The sequence below is a fragment of the Suncus etruscus genome, chromosome 11 (genome assembly GCF_024139225.1).
Source record: "Suncus etruscus isolate mSunEtr1 chromosome 11, mSunEtr1.pri.cur, whole genome shotgun sequence".
In the NCBI taxonomy this organism is placed as follows: Eukaryota; Metazoa; Chordata; class Mammalia; order Eulipotyphla; family Soricidae; genus Suncus; species Suncus etruscus.
Window position 1 is genome coordinate 57667564 of NC_064858.1, and position 21562 is coordinate 57689125.

Below are 21562 nucleotides of genomic sequence, written 5' to 3' on the forward strand. Positions count from 1 at the left end.
ATTTTTGGGTTAAGGTTTGAAATTGTTGGTGAAGAGGTAGATTGGGGGGAAGAGCTACTGCTTCAGAAAAGAGATTTTAATACTTTTTATGTTCTTTTTATTTCTAAAGGTCATTTCTTCATTTGATATGATGATGTACTTTAGTGCTTTGTGCCTGCAAATTTCAAGACACCTTCATATAAATATTTTCAAGACTTCATATCATCAAGCACCTGAACAGGTTCACAAACATATTGACTAATAAACCAAGGAAAAGAGGAGAAGCAGTTAGGGAAACCTGTGAGTGAAGGAAATTCCCCTTTGTAGGAGGCTAGTAGATTATAAAATAAGGTTATATTTTAATATGAACCATTAAGACCTGCATAGTATGTCTATTTCAGTTGTGAGGCCCTCATGTGTAACATAGTATCAATACTGCCAAAATATTATAATCTATAATTTGGAAAAAAAAAAAAAAGCCAAAGAAAGAAATTTCAGTGTTCTAGGGCTAAGAGGGTAAACCACTGATATCTAAATAGCAATCTCTTTATCTCAGAAATCTTCATAAAGTTGAGGTTTTTATTTTGAAAAAGATTATAAAAATTCAGGACTTAAAGATTTTAAACCATTTTGTAGGACATGCTTACTCTGTTAGAAACTGAAGCAGCATGGGCCAGAGCTATAGTACAGCAGGAAGGGTGTTTCTCTTGCATGCAGCTAAACTGGGTTTGAGACTCGGTACCACATATGCTCCCCTGAGCCCATCAGGAGTGATCCTTGAACACAGAGCCAAGAGTAACCCAAGCACCATTGAGTGTGGCCAAAAACAGAATTTAAAAAAAAACATTAAAATTTAAGTTCACACTACTACTGTGTAAATGCTTGTTATATATATGTTAATTACTACTGTATTAAAGGAAACACTTGTCCTACTATATACCATGTAGAATTTAAAAGGGATATTGAGATTTTTCTATCATTTATATTTAATAAAAGTAAATTTGTTTACCTGTTCAGAAAAACAAATTCATCTTTACAGTAAAGTAGCTTGTTCCTTAACATTCTTAGATAAAATTTTGTTACTAAAAAAGGGAACTAATAAGCATTATATTTTATGAAATATAAAACACTGAAGCATAGTTGACATTAAAAATTATATAGTAGGTAAGTCATTTGCCTTGCATTCAGGTGACCTTGGTTGTATCCCTAATATCACATATAGTCTCCTAAGCCCCACTAAAAGTGATTTCTGAGCATAGAACCAGGAATAAACCTGAGTACCATCAGGTGTGTCCCAGACACAGAAATTAAAAAAAGGAAACTAGTAATTAATATATAGTTTAAAATATCTCTTTAGAATATCAAAACTACTTCACAGATTGACTTGAGGTAAAAAGAAAATAAGATAAATATGTTACATAAAGATTTTATCTTTCTGCTCTGATTGAAAAGTATATTGATCATTATGATTAATACAACTACTCACAGGATCTTTGGGGTTCAAATCCTTAGAAATTTAGTAATAAACATCTATATAAATATACCTTGAGAAAAAATATATTTTTGAAAAAAACAGTGTGGAAGCCAGAGTGATAGTTCAGACAGAGTGGGGCTCTTGCCTTGCAAGCTACCCAGATTTGATCCTCAGCACCCTAATGATATCCTGAGAACCACAGGAGAGATCCTTGAGCTCAGAGCCAGGAGTTAGCCCTAAGCACTGCCAGGAGTGATCCAAAACAATAAAGGAAAAAGTAGCTGAAGTCTATACTTAAGAGAATTAAGTACAAAGAAAACACTAGGGGCTGGAGTGACAGTAGACTGAGTAAGGCTCTTGTTTTACACACAGCAGACCCTTATGGTCCCCAGTAACCCCATTAGGAGTGATTCCTGAGTTCAGAGTCAGGAGTAACCCTTGAGCACTGCCAGGGATGGCCCAAAAGGCCCCAAAAATAAAAAAGAAAGAAAATATTGGAGTAATTATTTTGCCTATAATTACTGGTAAACCCAAATAACGACCTTCCCCAAAGTTTTAATGTTAACTTTTTGCTTGTTTGTTTGTTTAAAGAAACACACTCCAGCAGTGCTCCAAGGACCATGTAGTTCCAGGGTCTCAAATCTAAGTCTGCCTCTTGAAAAACATTCATTCCATTTTTTAACCCATCTCCTTACCTGGGCAAGGTTGTTACATAATATTTCAATTTTCAGCATACATTTTTGCTTAAAAGTTAAATCCTTTGCAATGGACCGAAGCGATAGCACAGCAGTAAGGCGTTTGCTTTGCACGCAGCCAACACAGGATGAACCCCGGTTCGAATCTCAGCATCCCTGAGCCTGCAGGAGCGACTTCTGAGTGCAAAGCCAGGAGTAACTCCTGAGCACCTCCAGGTGTTACCCAAAAACAAAAACAAAAACAACAACAACAACAACAAAAATCCTTTGCAGAATAAAAACATTTTGAAAATAAACTGTTTCCTAATGTCACATACTCATGAATGACAGAAGACTAATTTCTTCCTACATTGCATACATTATCTTAGTTAGTAAAAGAGAATTGGTACATACTTGTTTTTGGAAAATCCTAAAAACTAGAATTCAAAGAATGGAAAGATTTGCTTTGCATTTGAGAGATCCTAGTTTGATCCCAGCACTGTATGGTTTCCTGAACACAGAGTTAGAAAAAGCCCCAAGCACTGCCAAGTGCAAACCCCAAACAAAATTAAACTCTGAAGTGACCACACAACAGTCCGGTGGTTACACGTTGGCCTGTTCAACAGTAACCAAAAGCCTGGTTCAAACCATATATTGTTCTCTAGAAGACCACCTGAGTCACTCCTGAGTACAGAGCCAGGAATAGCCCCCAAGCACCACTGGGAGTGGCTCAAAAACAAAAATTAGAATATAGAAGATGGATTAATAGGAGAAAAAATTCACTCCTCCTATGAGCATATTTTTTTACTTTGAATTATTTAGTGAAAATAATTATGCTCAAAAATGTAAGATTAACCTCTTTTAATCAAATACTGAAACAATATTTTAAAGTGTTCCATGTTATCCAATTTAGAATTCAGGCATTTTAAAGAATAAAGTATAAGATCTGTTCAAGTTTAGAAATTACTATAAAATCAAACTTTATATAGCTACTGAATGTTACCTCTGAAATATACATATACATTCTAGGAGGATCCAGAGAATACATTGGGCAAGGTGCTTTCCTTGCATGTGCCTAACTCAGATTTAATTCCTGACAGCTTGTTTCCCCAAGCCCAGCTAGGGGTGGTCCCTCGGCACAAAACTAGGAGTAAGCCCTAAGCACAGCCAGATGTGACCCCAAAACAAAACAGTAACAATAAAAGCAACAAATTCTAGGTCTGTGATTCTCTAGATTACAGACTAGTGCCAGTCTGATTTCCTGCAGCTCCATGGAAATGGTTATTACCACTTAATACATGATTTTTATTTTGCACTATTAGAATTAAAAACTAATATGTAAAATAGCATGTAATAATTTTATTTCTGCTTTAAGATCCATATTTTTCCTATTTTTACCAGTTTATGTGTTTAAAAAAAAGTCTGTTTAATAAAGCACTGCTCTATGTGGTTTCTGTTTAAAGACAGATATGAAGTACCTTATGCTGATAATGCTTTTAATATTCATTACTAAAAATATATTTTTGGAAATGGCATTCATAATTTCATGTCTTAAAATGATATTTACATATTTTGTTCACTTGTCTTCATGATGTGTAGGAGCTTATTACAGAATGTAAGCTTAAGTTATTTTTAATAAATGTGTATTTAATTTTGTTTTAAAATCTTGTTTGTTTGAACTGATAGTATAATGTAATTATATAAATATAAACTAGATTTCATTTTTTTTTTTTGTTTTTGGGCCACACCCGGCAGTGCTCAGGGGTCACTCCTGGCTGTCTGCTCAGAAATAGCTCCTGGCAGGCACGGGGGACCATATGGGACACCGGGATTCGAACCAACCACCTTTGGTTCTGGGTCGGCTGCTTGCAAGGCAAACACTGCTGTGCGATCTCTCTGGGCCCCTAGATTTCATTTTTCAAAAACAATGTTATTTTACATATTTGTGCTTTTTACTTTGGAAATTGATAAAGATACACTGAAGTTAAATACTGAATTTGTTATCTTTATTGATAAAAGTTCATTGACACGTAGTAAGATAAAATAGTTACTACAAAACAGAAACCTGGTGCATAAAATTTAATTGCTGCTTATAAAGTATAACTTTAAGATTTAGTAGAAGGTTGAGGAGTCTTTCACTTAACCTAATGACTAACAATTTATAATATCTTAAATTAGGTCTTCTTTTTACTTCTAAACTAGAATTTTTAAACCACTAAATATTTACATATTATTTAGCTAATATTATAATTGTATATCACTTAGGTTCAAGTTCTTCTTCAAAGAGTCATCAGAATAGCATGGATTGAAGAGACTTTCGAACACTTGCCATCTCTTGCTGCTGCTATTTACACAAAAAAGAAATAATAAACATTGTTTAATTTTTAGATAAGTGTAATACATATTTCAGCAAATAAATATTTCAATGCTCTATTAATCCCTTTTAAGTAAGTATAGTAACTTACAGTTTCCATCATGATTTGTTTTTGTAACATAGCCATTTCTTTTTTAAGTTCATTATGTGCACCAGTAAGTAGACCATCATGATTCTTCTCCATTTCCTCCATATTCTAAAAAACAAAGGTTAGCTTAGTACAAACCACCATTTTTACTTTCAGCTTATGATTAACTTTCACAAATTATTAATGTTTAATATTAATATACATGATTTATTCCAAATAAAAATACTCTAGGGGCCGGCGAGGTGGCGCTAGAGGCAAGGTGTCTGCCTTGCAAGCGCTAGCCAAGGAAAGGACCACGGTTCGATCCCCCGGCATCCCATATGGTCCCCCCAAGCCAGGGGCAATTTCTGAGCGCTTAGCCAGGAATAACCCCTGAGCATCAAATGGGTGTGGCCCGCAAAACCAAACCCCCCCCCCCCAAAAATACTCTAAATAAATGGGACTCGAGTGAGAGAACAGCAGGTAGGGCATCTGACTTATAGGTTCTATTCCCAGCACTCCATATAGTCTCTTGAACACCACTAGGAGTGATTTCTGAGTAACCTCTGAGCATTACCAGATGTGGCCCAAAAATAAAACAAAGAAAAAATAGTAATGTACTTTGTTAAAAACAGTGAGTTAATAGAAACTGGGTGATAGCTTAAGTTGTAGATAGTCTAGCATGTGTATCCCTAAGTTTGATCCCCAACACTGCATGGTCCCCAGAGTATAAGGACACAGCTATGGATAACCAAGAGTGACCCCATAAAATAAATTTAAATATATCTATATATTAATAACTGTTAAGGTCAAATAAAAAATTAAATACCATATCAATATAATTTTGAAATTTCTAGTAAACTTTCTACATCAGATTGTAGTTCACTTATTATGACAAATAGTTTACGTGATTATACCTTATTCAAGTATAAATATTACAAGCAAAGAAACAAAAATATACGAGGGGCTGGAGCAATAGCACAGCGGTAGGGCATTTGCCTTGCACGTGGCCAATCCAGGACGGATCTGGGTTTGACCCCTGGCTGGCATCCCATATTGTCCCCCAAGCCAAGAGTGATTTCTGAGCGCAAAGCCAGGAGTAACCCCTGAGTGTCACGGGATGTGGCCCAAAAAGCAAAAAAGAAAATATATATATTTATCTTATATAATAAGAGAAATACCTGTATAACTTGTAGCTCTATAGTAGAAAATGGAAATTAAACCCAGTATAGGAATTCAAAAAGTAAGATTTCAGTAGATAAAATTAGTGAAAAGAGTCTGAGGATTAGCTTAAGCAAAAACATGGAAATATATAGTGAGTTCCAAGAGAGCAAGTATACAAAGAAATGGGAATAATGGGCAATAAGGGAGGAAAACAAAAGTAGGAGGGTCACAGTATGAAGAGAATCTCAAATACCTAACAAAGTTTAAATGATGAGGCCAGATAAAGTATGATGGGCAAGATATTTGCCACACCTATGGCCAACTCAGGTTCAATCCCTGCCACTCAGGATTCCCCAAGTCCAATAGGAGTGATAAGTGAGTACAGAGCCAGGAGCATACTCTAAGCACTACTGGTATGGCTCAAAACCCAAAAATAAATGAGAAATTGCTGGCAATTTTTTAGGAAGAAGAAAATGTTTTAGGAAGATACTATAGTTGTCCTATAAAGAGTGGAATGAAAAACAGACAATTCAGAGCTTTTGATTTTTCCACACTCAGCAGTGCTCAGAAGTTAGTCCTGGTTCTGTACTCAGGAATCACTCCTGAGAATGCTGTGGATTTAACCTAGGCCTGCAAGGCAAAAGATCTAACCACTCACTGTACTGTCATGTCACTCTGGCACTCCCACTCAGTTTTTAAATACAATGCTGAAGTTCTGAACTAGAGGAATAGAACTAAGAATGAAAGGGGCTGAGGAGATAGCTCTGGGGTCAGAAATTTATGCCTTGCAAGTCCAAGGCCCCAATTCATTCTCCAGCACCTCAGTGCCTTTCCCTGACACAGAGGCCTTAGAGGCCTTTCTTTAACCAGTGGTTGGCAACCTGCAACTCGCGAGCCACATGTGGCTCTTTACATTTTTTTTTGTATAATCTAGAGGCAATTTTATTTTCATTATAAATATATTTTTATATTTTATTTAAACACCTTAATTACATACATGATTGTGTTTGAGTTTCAGTCATGTAAAGAACACCACCCATCACCAGTACAACATTCCCATCACCAATGTCCCAAATCACCCTCCTCCCCACCTGACCCCCGCCTGTACTCTAGACAGGCTTTCCATTTCCCTCATACATTCTTATTATTAGGACAGTTCAAAATGTAGTTATTTCTCTAACTAAACTCATCACTCTTTGTGGTGAGCTTCCTGAGGTGAGCTGTACCTTCCAGCTCTTTTCTCTTTTGTGTCTGAAAATTATTACTGAGTTTGTGTGGCACTATTGTGAATGGGGTTGTTTTCTTAATGTCCATTTCTTCCTTATTACTATTGGTGTATAGAAAGGCCATTGATTTTTGTGTGTTAATTTTGTAGCCTGCCACCTTGCTATATGAGTCTATTGTTTCTAGAAGCTTTTTGGTAGAGTCTTTAGGGTTTTCTAAGTACAGTGAGAGCTTGACTTCTTCCTTTCCTATCTGGATTCCCTTAATATCTTTTTCTTGCCTAATCGCTATAGCGAGTACTTCCAGTGCTATGTTGAATAGGAGTGGTGAGAGAGGACAGCCTTGTCTTGTGCCAGAATTTAGAGGGAAGGCTTTCAGTTTATCTTCATTGAGGATAATATTTGCCACTGGCTTGTGGTAGATGGCCTTAACTATATTAAGAAAGGTTCCTTCCATTCCCATCTTGCTGAGAGTTTTGATCAAGAATGGGTGTTGGGGGGCCGAGTGGTGGCGCTAGAGGTAAGGTGTCTGCCTTGCCAGCGCGAGCCTAGGACGGACCGCGGTTCGATCCCCCGGTGTCCCATATGGTCCCCCAAGCCAGGAGCGACTTCTGAGCGCATAGCCAGGAGTAACCCCTGAGCATCACCGGGTGTGGCCCAAAAACCAAAAAAAAAAAAAAAATGGGTGTTGGACCTTATCAAATGCTTTCTCTGCATCTATTGATATGATCATGTGGTTTTTATTTTTCTTGTTGTTGATGTTGTGTATTATGTTGATAGATTTACGGATGTTAAACCAGCCTTGCATTCCTGGGATGAAACCTACTTGATCATAGTGGATGATCTTCTTAATGAGGCATTGAATCCTATTTGCCAGGATTTTGTTGAGGATCTTTGCATCTGCATTCATCAGCGATATTGGGCTGTAATTTTCTTTTTTCGTAGCATCTCTGTCTGGTTTAGGTATCAAGGTGATGTTGGCTTCATAAAAGCTATTTGGAAGTGTTTCCATTTGTTCAATTTCATGAAAGAGTCTTGCCAGTATTGGTAGTAGTTCCTCTTGGAAAGTTTGAAAGAATTCATTAGTGAATCCATCTGGGCCTGGGCTTTTGTTTTTGGGCAGACATTTGATTACCGTTTTAATTTCATCAATGGTGATGGGGGTGTTTAGATATGCTACATCCTCTTCCTTCAACCGTGGAAGATTATAGGAGTCCAAGAATTTATCCATTTCTTCCAGGTTCTCATTTTTAGTGGTGTAGAGTTTCTCAAAGTAGTTTCTGATTACCCTTTGAATCTCTGTCATATCAGTAGTGATCTCTCCTTTTTCATTCCTAATACGAGTTATCAAGTTTCTCTCTTTCTCTTTCTTTGTTAGGTTTGCCAGTGGTCTATCAATCTTGTTTATTTTTTCAAAGAACCAACTTCTGCTTTCGTTGATCTTTTGGATTGTTTTTTGGGTTTCCACTTCGTTGATTTCTGCTCTCAGCTTTGTTATTTCCTTCTGTCTCCCTATTTTTGGGTCCTTTTGTTGAGCACTTTCTAGTTTTATTAGCTGTGTCATTAAGCTACTCAGGTAAGCTCTTTCTTCCTTCCTGATGTGTGCTTGCAAAGCTATAAATTTTCCTCTCAGTACTGCTTTTGCTGTGTCCCATAAGTTCTGATAGTTTGTGTCTTTATTGTCATTTGTTTCCAGGAACCTTTTGACTTCTTCCTTGATTTCATCTCAGACCCACTGGTTATTCAGTATGAGGCTGTTTAACTTCCAGGTGTTAAAGTTTTTCTTCTGAGTCCCTTTGGAATTCACAAATAATTTCAGAGCCTTGTGGTCAGCGAAGGTAGTCTGCAAAATTTCTATCCGCTTGATATTACGGAGGTATGTTTTATGTGCCAGCATGTAGTCTATCCTGGAGAATGTCCCATGTACATTGGAGAAGAATGTGTATCCAGGTTTCTGGGGATGGACTGTCCTATATATATCCACTAGGCCTCTTTCTTCCATTTCTCTCCTCAGGTCTAGTATATTCTTGTTGGGTTTCAGTCTGGTTGACCTGTCAAGTGTTGACAAAGCCGTGTTGAGGTCCCCCACAAGTATTGTGTTGTTATTGATATTGTTTTTCAGATTTGTCAACAGTTGTATTAAATATTTTGCTGGCCTCTCATTCGGTGCACATATGTTTAGGAGAGTTATTTCTTCCTGCTCTACATACCCCTTGATTAATATAAAATGTCCATCTTTGTCCCTTACAACCTTCCTGAGTATAAAGTTTGCATTATCTGATATTAGTATGGCCACTCCAGCATTTTTATGGGTGTTGTTTGCTTGGATAATTTTTCTCCAGCCTTTTATTTTGAGTCTATGTTTGTTCTGTCTATTCAGGTGCGTTTCTTGTAGGCAGCAGAAGGTTGGATTGAATTTTTTGATCCATTTAGCCACTCTGTGTCTCTTAACTGGTGCATTTACTCCATTGACATTGAGAGAAAGAATTGTCCTGGGATTTAATGCCATCTTTATATCGAAACTTGGTGTGTCTTTTGGTTAGTCTTGTCTTATATTAGGTCTTTCAGTTTTTCTCTTAAGACTGGTTTTGTGGGCCCGGAGAGATAGCACAGCAGCCTTTGCCTTGCAAGCAGACGATCCAGGACCAAAGGTGGTTGGTTCGAATCCCGGTGTCCCATATGGTCCCCCATGCCTGCCAGGAGCTATTTCTGAGCAGACAGCCAGGAGTAACCCCTGAGCAACGCCGGATGTGGCCCCCCCCCCCAAAAAAAAAAAAGACTGGTTTTGTGTCTGTAAAGTTTCTGAGTTGTTTTTTGTCTGTGAGACCATGTATTCTTCCGTCAAACCGGAAAGTGAGTTTTGCTGGGTACCGTATTCTAGGTGAAGCATTCATTTCATTCAGTCTTGCCACAATATCCCACCACTGCTTTCTGGCCTTGAGTGTTTCTGGTGACAGGTCTGCTGTAAATCTCAAGGATGCTTGCTTGAACATAATTTCCTCTTTTGATCTTACTGTTTTCAGAATTCTGTCTATCTGTGGGATTCATCATTGTGACTAGGATATGTCTTAGGGTAGTTTTTCTGGGGTCTCTTTTGGTTGGTACTCTTCAAGCATGCAGGATTTGATCACATATATTCTTTAGCTCTGGAAGTTTCTCTTTAATGATGGTCTTGACCGTTGATTCTTCCTGGAAATTTTCTTCATGGGTCTCTGGGACTCCAGTGATTCTTAAGTTGTTTCTGTTGAGCTTATCATAGACTTCTATTTTCTTTTTTTTTTTTTTTTTTTTGGTTTTTGGGCCACACCCAGTAACGCTCAGGGGTTACTCCTGGCTATGTGCTCAGAAGTTGCTCCTGGCTTGGGGGACCATATGGGACACCGGGGGATCGAACCACGGTCCCTCCAAGGTTAGCGCAGGCAAGGCAGGCACCTTACCTTTAGCGCCACCGCCCGGCCCCAGACTTCTATTTTCATCTGTTCCCATTCTTTGACTAATTTTTCCATTGTCTGTTCATTTGCTTTAAGTTTTTTTTTCCAATCTCTCCTGCTGTATGGAATTGTTATGTATCTCAAATCCACAGCACCAAGTCTATTCTCAGCTTCTGATACCCTGTCCCAGAGCTTATCCATTTTGTCATTCACTTCATTTACTGAGTTTTTGAGGCCTGTTAGTTGACATGTTATTTCAGTTTGGAATTTTGTGATTTCTGTCTTCATATTTTCTTGGTTCTTATTAATGTTCTGTTCAACTCGATCCATGTTTTCTTTGAGTTCGCTGAGCATCTTCCAAATTGCTAGTCTAAAGTCCTTATCTGAGAGGTTGATTAGTTAGTTGGTCATTATCTGGTCATCAGAATTGTCATCTTCATCCTCTATGTCTGATGCTGGCCTGTGTTATTTCCCCATTGTCACACTTGTATTGTGAGTTTTTCTACGTGTTGTGGTGGTATTCATTGGCTAAATGGTGCAGGCAGCACACTCCTCTGGCTCCACCCTTTCTGGATGGGTCGACTTGCCTCCAAGGGAGGGGAGTCCTCTGTGGATGAAGCCTCACACAGGATCAAACCTTAGGCCCAAGCATGCAAGCAGAGAAGACAGTCCGGAGAGAAATGCTGGGCTTCAGTGATCCGGCTGGAAAAAAAGGTTGCCGACCACTGACCTACACCAACAGGGTAACTGGTAATCCCAAGCACCCAAGAGGTGAACTACCCAGTTATATGAATTGTAAATATGCTATGTGACAGTAGATAATTCTCAATAAGATTTTAATCCTTAAACGGCCTTCTGAGTCCATTATACTGGGCCACATCTTATGATTAGAAATTGGCAGATTGGGGCCGGAGATATAGCACAGCAAATAGACATTTGCCTTGCACAAGGCCGACCCAGGTTTGATTCCTGGCATCCCATATGGTCCCCCACCCTGCCAAGGGCAATTTCTGAGTGCAGAGCCTCTGAGTGTGGCCCTAAAACCAATCAATCAATAAAGTTTAAGAAAAAAGAAAAGAAACTGGCACGTAAAGTTATTTTGTTACTAATAATTCTGAAAGTAAATATGCCATGATATATGCAAATAGTACATCTGACAATTCCAATTTTTTATTTTTTATTTTGAATAATTCCTTAAAATATTAGAGTCCTGGGGCCTGCGAGGTGGCGCTAAAGTTAAGGTGTCTGCCTTGGAATTGCTAGCCAAGGAAGGACCGCGGTTCGATCCCCCGGCATCCCATATGGTCACCCCAAGCAAGGGGCAATTCCTGAGCGCTTAGCCAGGAGTATCCCCTGAGCATCAAATGGGTGTGGCCCGAAAAAAAAATAGAGTCCTGTGCACTGGCAGCAGCACAGTCGGTGCACCTCAGGAACTCACACTGGTGCCTGAACCTAAACTGCCCACCTAGGCCCCTGCACTTCTGGTGGGAAGGTGAGTATACTTTTCCAGTGGCAGCCTACTGTGTTCAGACTATGATCCTGGGTTTTGTGCATTGAGTGCTCTGCGCCTGGAGACTAATGGGAGGTGGGGAGTCTCCTGATGCCATCCACCCCAAGCACGGGATATGCCCACAACTGGTGCCAGGTCTCTCTTCAGCTTGTACCTCAGCCAGCATCTGGTAGCTCTTCAGGTCTTTGCAGACTTGTTCTTGCTATCTACCCTGGGGGCCTCAAGAGAGCAAAGAGAGGCCACTTGTGGTTCTTGATCCCTGCCTTTGCCTGAGCCCTTTAGTTATGCAGGTGGGTAAAGGCTTTTTCTACCTACATGTGTCTACCAAAAGAGGGACTTTTTGGTCCCTGCTACCAATCAGGACCCTTCCAGCTGCCAGTATCACCACCAATCTCTTCCCCCTAGCACTTCCTTCAGTCCACTGCTGACCTGAATCCCACCCATCTACCTTGCTCTTCCCAAACATTAGCATCTGCACAAAGTCATTTTCATTTACATCCAATATTTTCAGGCAGAATGGCCCAGCTGTTATTAAAAAATAAACAGCCTCAGGGGCCGGAGCGGTGGTGTGAGCTTTAAGGTGTCTGCTTTATGCACGCCAGCCTAGGATGGACTGTGGTTCTATCCCCTGGTGTCCTATATGGTCCCACAAGCCAGGAGTAATTTCTGAGCACATAAGCAGGAGTAACCCCTGAATGTCACTAGATGCGGCCGAAAACAAAACAAAACAAAACAAAACAAAAAACAGCCTCAAAACTCCATCAACCAAACAAATTAATTAGTTGGCAATTTGTCCTACCATATTTAGATAACTTCAAATGATTAGGAATACTGTAAGAGGAGGGGGAAAAGAAAAGTTAAAAAAAGTAGCGAAAGATAATAGCAGAAAAATCCTCTCTCTGGAAAGAGACTGCTATACAAATACAAAAGGCAAAAAGAGTGCCAAAAAAATAGACTCTAACAGAACAACAAGGCATATAGTAATTCAAATGGCAAAAACAAACAAACAAACAAACAAAAAACAAACAGAGATGGACTCTTGCTGTTGTTGTTTTGTTCTGGGGCCACACCAAGCTGCGCTCAGAGATCACTTCTGCATCTGCACTCAGAAATCACTGCTGGCCTGCTTGGGTACTATCATGTGGGATGCCACAGATAGAACCTAGGTTGGCCTTCTGCAAGGCAAATGCCCTACCCATTGTGCTATTACTCCAGCCACAAGATGGACTCTTTAAAGAAGTAAGGGAGAAGAAAAACCTTAAGTATACATCTCCCATTTGAAACAATACAGACAAGAAAAGAATGGAGTGACATATTCAAATTACTGAATGAAAAAATTTCAACCTAGAATCCACTAACCAGCAAGCCTCTCATTTATATGGGAGGGGGGGATAAAAATATTCTCAGACAAAAAAGAACTTGCAACATTCGTGCTAACAAAACCAATTCTAAATGAACTACTCGGGACAGAGAGATGGCACAAACGGTAAGGCATCTTGCCTTGCCTGCACTAGCCTAGGACGGACCACAGTTCCATCACCCGATGGGGTCCCATATGGTACTCCAAGCCAGGAGCAATTTCTGAGAGATAGCCAGAGAGTAAGCCCTGAGCGTCACCAGGTGTGGCCCAAAAACCAAAAAAGAAAAAAAAAACTATTCAAAGATTAATTATATAAATCAAATACCCAATTGTAACATCAACAATACTACACAATATAATGGCACAGCAGGGCCTTTCTGTCAAGAGTTTCCTTAAATGTCTAAACTCTCCCATCAAGAGACATAGAAAACAAAACCAGCCATTGGCTGCTCGCAGGAAACACATTTAAGATCTCAAGATAGGCTTCACGGTTATGCACATATTCTAGCCAATGAACCCCAGCACAATATGTAGAAAACACCTAACTATAAGTATGACAATGGGGAAACAACACAGGCCAAAAGCATGCATACAGAGTGGAGATGGCAGCTTAATAACCCGAAAGTGATAACCACATATTTAGCTTCACAGGAAAGGAGTTTAGAGAAAAAATATGGAGAATCCTCATAAAAATCAAAGAAAGCATGTATCAAGATGCACAAACCACAAATAAAAATCAAGAGGAAATGAAGATAGAAATAAGAAAACTCCACATTAAAATGACAGGACTGAAAAACTTGGTGGCGAAATGCAAACCTCACTGGAAAGCCTCTCCAACAGAGAGTAACAGCAGCTGAGGACAGAATCAGTAAGCTGGAAGATGAGATGCACAGCTCCATACAACAGAAGAGAATGGAAAAGAGCCTTAAAGCAAATGATCAGACAATAGAAAAAATCCTCAGAGAATATGAACAGATGAAAATAGAAATCTTTGATAAACTCAACAGAAACAACATAAGAATCACTGGAGTCCCAGAGACCCAAGAAGAAAATACCCAGGAAGAATCAATGAGCAGTCAAGAACATCATTGCAGAGAAAGAAACTCCCAGAGCTAAGAGGGCATGCAACCAAATCCTGCATGCCCGAAGAGTACCAGCTAAAAGAGACCTGAGAAAAAGCACCCCAAGACACATCCTAGTCACTTGACAAATCCCACAGATAGGGTTAGAATACTGAAGGCAGAAAGATCAAAAAGGAGGGGGCCGGGCGGTGGCGCTGGAGGTAAGGTGCCTGCCTTGCCTGCGCTAGCCTAGGACGGACCACGGTTCGATCCCCCGGTGTCCCATATGGTCCCCCAAGAAGCCAGGAGCAACTTCTGAGCGCATAGCCAGGAGTAACCCCTGAACGCCACAGGGTGTGGCCCAAAAACCAAAAAAAAAAAAAAAAAAAAGAAAGATCAAAAAGGAAATTACATTCAAATGAGTATCAGCTGACCTTCAGGCCAGAAAGCAGTGGTGAGATATAGTGACAAAACTCAAAAAAAATGAATGGCTCGCCTAGAATACTGCACCCAGCCAGACTTACGCTCAGGTTTGAAAGAAGTACACATAGCTTCACGGATAAACAACAGCTCAGAAACTTTACAAACTCAAAACCAGCCTTAAAAGAAAAACTGAAAGGTCTACTTTAAGACAAGACAGACCAACAGACACACCAAACTCCTATATAAAGATGACACTAAATCCCATGACAATTATCTCTCTCAATATCAATGGACTAAATGCACCAATTAAGAGACACAGAGTGGCAAAATGGATCAAAAAGATGAATCTGGAGCTGGAGAGATAGCATGGAGGTAGGGAGTTTGCCTTTCATGCAGAAGGATGGTGGTTCGAATCCCAGCATCCCATATGGTCCCCCGAGCCTGCCAGGAGCAATTTCTGAGCGTAGAGCCAGGAATAGCCCCTGAATGCTGCTGGGCGTGACCCAAAAACCAAAACCCCCCCAAAAAAATACATCTGAATAGTCAGAATAAACATAGACTCAAAATCAAGGGTTGGAGGAGAATCATCCAAAGGACTCCCTTAAAAAAGCAAGGGTTGGAGCAGTGGAGCAAGAGGTAAGGCGTCTGTTTACCCATGCTAGCCTAGATCCAACTGCAGTTTGATCCACAGTGTCCCATAAGGTCCCCCTAGGCAGGAGCAATTTCTGAGTGAATAGCCAGGAGTACACCCTGAGCATCACTGGGTGTGGCCCAAAATCCAAAAACAAAAAGAAAAAAAAGCTGGAGTTGCCATGTTAATATCAGATGACACAAACTTTAGACTCACAAAAGTTATAAGGGACAAAGATGGACATTTTGTAATAATCAAGAGATATGTACAACAGGAAGAAATCTCACTCCTAAACATATATGCACCCAATGAGAGATCAGCAAAACATTTAATATAATTGTTGACAAATCAATAGTAACACAATAACAGTGGAGACCTAAACAGAAGCCTGCCAACCCTTGATAGGTCAACATCAACAAAACTGAAACCCAACAACAATATACTAGCTCTGAAAGGAGAAATAGAAGATAGACAGACAGATAGATAGATAGATAGATAGATAGATAGATAGATAGATGATAGATAGATAGGTAGATAGATAGATAGATAGATAGATAGATAGATAGATAGATAGATAGATAGATAGATGTATATAGGGCACTCCATCCCCAGAAAACTGGATATACATTCTTCTCCAATGCAGATAGGTCATTCTCCAGGATAGACCACATGCTGATCCATAAAACATACCTCCATAAAATCAAGAGAAAAAAAACTGCAGAAAACCTTCTCAGATCACAATGCACTGAAATGAGAAGTGAACTACAAAGAGACACAGAAGAAAAACCTTAACACCTGAAAAGTAAACAGCTCACAACTGAACCACCAGTGGGTCAGAGAGAAAATCAAAGAGGAAATCAAAAGATTCCTGGAAACAACCAGAATCAAACAATCATATGAACACTGAGTAGAAATAAAAAATGATCAGACTTAAACACCAATCCCAAAGTCAATGACAACAGAATCAATACCCAATCTTCAACAAGCTATACACAGAGGGGACCAGTTATACTAACAGTCCAGGGGGCAAAGGAAGGGGATGCTGTGAACAGGGTTGGAGGGAGGACAACACTGGTGGTGGGAATACCCCTTATTCAATGTCATTATGTACTTTAAATATTACTGTGAAAGACTTGTAATTCACGTCGATAACAATAAAAATGATTAAGAAAAAGATTCCAGGAAACAAATGAAAATGAGACACAAATTATCAGAATTTGTGGGACACAGCAAAAAACAATACTAAGAGAAAAATTTATAACTTTGCAAGCACACATCAGAAGGGAAGAATGGGCCTACATAAATAACTTAATAACTTAATAAGCTTATAAAACTAGAAAATGATCAACAAAAGGAACCAAAAATAGGCAAAAGGAAATAACAAAGCTTAGAGCAGAAATCAATGAAATGGAAATCCAAAACAATCTGAAAGATCAACAAAAGCGAGTCTGTTTGTTCTTTGAACAAATAAACAAAATTGATAAACCACTAGCAAAACTCACAAAGAAAGGGTGTAGAGAGAAACTTAATAAACCGGATTAGAAATGAAAAGGTGGAGATCACTACAGATACTACAGATTCAAAGGGTAATCAGAGACAACTTTGAGAAACTCTATGCCTCAAAACATGAGAACCTGAAAGAAATGGATAATTTCTTGGACTCATACTCTTCCACAGTTTAATCAGGATAATCAGGCATATCTAAACAGACTCATCACTATTAAGAAAATTTAAATGGTAATCAAAAGTCTTCTCAAAAACAGAAGCCCAGGCCCAGATGAATTCACTGATAAATTCTTTCAAATCTTTCAAGAGGAATGACTACCAATACTTTTCAGACACTTGCAGGAAATTGAAGAAACAAAAATACTCCTAAATAGCTTTTATGAAGCTAACATAACCCTGATACCAAAACCAGACAGAGATGCTGCAATAAAAGAAAACTATAGACCAATATCCCTGATGAACACAGATGCAAAGATCCTCAACAAAATCCTGGCAAATAGGATCCAAATTCTCATCAAGAAGGTCATACACCATGACCAAGAAGGTTTCATTACAGAAATGCAAGAATAGTTCAACATACATACAGCAATTAACATAATATACCATATCAACAAAAGGAAAAATAAAAACAATCTGATCGTATCAATAGATGTGAGAAAGCATTCTATAAGATCTAACACCCATTCATGAAGAAAAGACTCAACAAGAAAGGAACGGAAAGAACTTTTCTCAGCATAGACAGGCCATCTAACACAAGCCAATGACAAATATTATTCTCAATGGAAATAAACTAAAAGCCTTTCCTCTAAAATCTGGTACAAGACAAGGCTTCCCTCTCTCACCACTCCTATTCAACATAGTGCTGGAAGCACTTTCCATAGCAATTAGGCAAGGAAAAGATATCAGGGACATCCAGATAGGAAAGGAAGAAGTCAAGCTCTCACTGTTTGTAGGTGACATGATACTACATTTAGAAAACCCTAAAGATTCTACCAAAAAGCTTTTAGAAACAATAGATTTATATAGCAATGTGGCAGGCTATAAAACTAACAAGCAAAAATCAATGGACTTTTTACACACAGCTAATGATAGAGAAAAAAATGGACATTAAAAAACAATCCTATTCACATTAGTGCCACACAAACTCAAATACTTTGGTATTTGAGTCAACTTAACTAAAGAGGTGAAGGACCGACCTATCAAAGAAAACTACTAAACCCTGCTTCAATAAATAAAAGAGGACACAAGGAAATGGATACACATACCCTATTTATGTTGGGAGTATTGATATCATTAAAATGGCAACCCTACCTAAAGCACTGTACAGATTTAATGCAATTCCTCTAAGGATACCCATGACATTCTTAAAAGAAGTAGATCAAACACTACTGAAATTCATTTGGAGCAATAAACAGCTACAAATAGTTAGAGCAACCCTTATGGAAAAAAAAATCAGGGTTAACACTTTCCCCTACTATAAATAAAGCAATAGTCATTAAAACAGCATGATATTAAAATAAATACAGATAACTGGAATAGACTTGAGTATTCAGAGAATGTTCTCCAGACATACAATCAATTAATCTTTGATAAAGGGGTAAAAAATGTAAAATGGAGCAAGGAAAGCCTCTTCAACAAGTGGTGTTGGGACAACTGGTCAGCCACATGCAAAAAAAGCAAATTAGGAACTCCATCTAACAACATGCATAAAGGTCAAATCCAAATGGATTAAAGACCTTCATATCAGACCTGCAACCATAAGGTATACAGAAGAACACATAGGTTAAAATATCCATGACATTGAGACTAAAGGCATTTTCAAGGAGGAAACAGCACTGTCCAAACAAGTGGAAGCCAAAAAACAAACAAACAAACAAACAAAAAACAAATGGGACTATATTAAGCTGAGAAGCTTGTGCACCTCAAAGGAAATAGTAATGAGAATACAAAGGCCACCACAGAATGGGAGTAACTATTCACCCAATACTCATCAGATAAGGGGCTAATATCTAAGATTTATAATGTACTGACAAAACTTAAGTAAAATCATCTAACCCCATCAAAATATGGTGAAAAGAAATGTACAGATACTTCGTCAAAAAATAAATACAAATGGCCAAAACACATGAAAAAATGCTCACATCACTGATCATCAGGGAGATACAAACCAAAACAACAGTGAGGTACCATATCATGCCACAGAGACTGGCACACATCACAAAGAGCAAAAACAATCAGTGCTGGCAGGATGTGGAGAGAAAGGAACTCTCATTCACTGCTGATGGGAATGCCATCTAGTCCAGCCTTTATGAAAAACAATATGGAGATTTCTCAAAAAAACTGGAAATTGAGCTCCCATAAGATCCAACTATACCAGGCCTGGAGAGATAGCACAGCGGTGCTTGCCTTGCAAGCAGCCGATCCAGAACCTAAGGTGGTTGGTTCGAATCCCGGTGTCCCATATGGTCCCCCGTGCCTGCCAGGAGCTATTTCTGAGCAGACAGCTAGGAGTAACCCCTGAGCACTGCCGGGTGTGACCCCCCCAAAAAATAAATAAAAGATCCAACTATACCACTCCTAAGGATATACCCTAGGAACACAAAAACAAATATGCCTCTAAATACCTATATTCATTGCAGCACTATTTACAATAGCTACAATCTGGAAACAATCCAGATGCCCTTCAACAGATGAATGACTAAAGAAACTATGGTATATACACAATGGACTATTATGCAGTTGTCAGGAAAAATGAAGTCATGAAATTTTCCTATACATGTATGGCCATGGGAACTAGTATGCTGAGTGAAATGTCAGTGGGAGATAAATAGACACAGAATAGTCTCACTCAAAATTTTCCTATACATGGATGTACATGGAATCTATTATGCTGAGTGAAATAAGTCAGTGGGAGAGAGACAGACACAGAATAGTCTCACTCATCTATGGGTTTTTTAAAAATAGTAAAGACACTATTGTAAAAATCCCAGAGATAGTAGAGTTAAGGGCCAGAAGGACCAGCTCACAATATAAAGCTCACCATAAAGAGTGGTGAAAGTTGGTAGGGAAATAACTACACTAACAACTAGCATGACAATGTTAATGAATGAGAAGAAGTAGAATGTCTGTCTCAAATACAGGCGGGGTTGGGGGGAGGAGGGAGATTGGGAACATTGGTGGTGGGAATGTTGTACTGATGAAGGGAGGTGTTCTGTTTATGACTAAAAGCCAACTACAATCATGCTTGTAATTATTATGCTTAAAGATTTTATTTAAAAAAAGATTTTATTTAAAAATGGTGTTTGATGGGGCCGGAGAGATAGCATGGAGGTAAGGTGTTTGCCTTGTATACAGAAGGACGGTGGTTTGAGTCCTGGCATCCCATATGGTCCCCTGCGCCTACCAAGGGTGATTTCTGAGCCAGGAGTAACCCCTGAGTGCTGCCGGGTGTGACCCAAAAAACAAAACAAAACAAAACAAAAAAAATGGTGTTTGAACAATTGGATATCCATGTGTAAGATATTAAAGATCAATCCATATTTCACACCTTACACAAATGTCAATTCGAGGTGGATTAAAGACCTTAAGGTTATACCTGAATCCATAAAGTTCACTGAGGAAAACATAGGCAGAACACTTACATCTCAAAGAAGTCTGCCATGATAGGATGCCAATGGCAAAGCTATAACATCAAATCTGAATAATGGGACTACATCAAACTAAAAAGTTTCTGTATTGCAAAAGAAACACAAGCTACAATTAGAAGACAGCTAACAGAATGGGATAAAATTTTTGTCCTCAACACATTAGACAAAGGGTTGATATCTAGAATATACAAAGTACTCACAAAGGTTAACTTCACAAAACCTAAAAACCCCATCAAAAATGGGGAGAGGAAATAAACAGACACTTCTCTGAGGAAAACCAACAAATGGTCAATAGGCCCATGAAAAAATGCTCATCATCACTTATCATTATTGAAGTCCAAATCAAGACAGCAATGAGGGGCTGGCAAGATAGCATGGAGGTAAGGTATTTGCCTTCCATGCAGGACAGTGGTTTGAATTCCGGCATCCCATATGGTCCCCTGAGCCTGCTAGGAGTGATTTCTGAGTGTAGAGCCAGGAGTAACCCCTGAGTGCTACCAGGTGTGACCCTCTCCCCCCAAAGAGAAAGATATAAAAAAAACAACAATGAGATATAATCTTACACCGGTGAGGATGACATATATCAAAAATGCCTAGAAAAATCTCTGTTGGCAGGGATGTGGTGAGAAAAGAACTCTCATCCACTGCTGATGGGAATGCTGCCTGGTCCAACCCCTATGGAAAATAGTATGAAGAGTTCTCAGCAACTCAAAACTGAGCTACCATATGACCCAGCAATCCCTCTTTTGGGTCTGTATCCCCAGGACAAAAAACAAAAAACAAAAACAAAAAAAAAAAAACATTCATCCAAAAGGATGTATGCACACCACTATTCATTGCAGCACTCAGTACAATAGCTAAGACTTGGAATCAACCTAGATGTCCAACAACAGAGGAGTGGATCATGAAGATGTGTTACATATATACAATACGACAATACTACGTGATTGTAAGGAATGATGCAATCATGCAATCTGCCGCAACATGGGTGGAACTGGAAGATATTATGTTAAATAATGCAAGCCAGAAGAAGAAGGA

General features: G+C 38.9%; 2 protein-coding genes across 2 annotated transcripts in view; one reads left to right on the forward strand and one right to left on the reverse strand.

Annotated features, from left to right (window-relative positions):
• CHPT1 (choline phosphotransferase 1) overlaps positions 1-405 on the forward strand; it is a 30286-nt gene extending 29881 nt beyond the window's left edge. The window contains exon 8 of the mRNA XM_049782835.1: positions 110-405. Coding sequence (XP_049638792.1) covers positions 110-241 — 132 coding nt within the window. The 3' untranslated portion in view covers positions 242-405. The remainder of the gene's footprint in view (positions 1-109) is intronic.
• A 4012-nt stretch (positions 406-4417) lies between these two features.
• Positions 4418-21562, reverse strand: part of SYCP3 (synaptonemal complex protein 3) — a 37609-nt gene continuing 20464 nt past the window's right edge. Inside the window, exons 7-8 of the mRNA XM_049782944.1 lie at positions 4593-4697; positions 4418-4471 (exon numbers count right to left, since the gene is read on the reverse strand). Coding sequence (XP_049638901.1) covers positions 4418-4471; positions 4593-4697 — 159 coding nt within the window. The remainder of the gene's footprint in view (positions 4472-4592; positions 4698-21562) is intronic.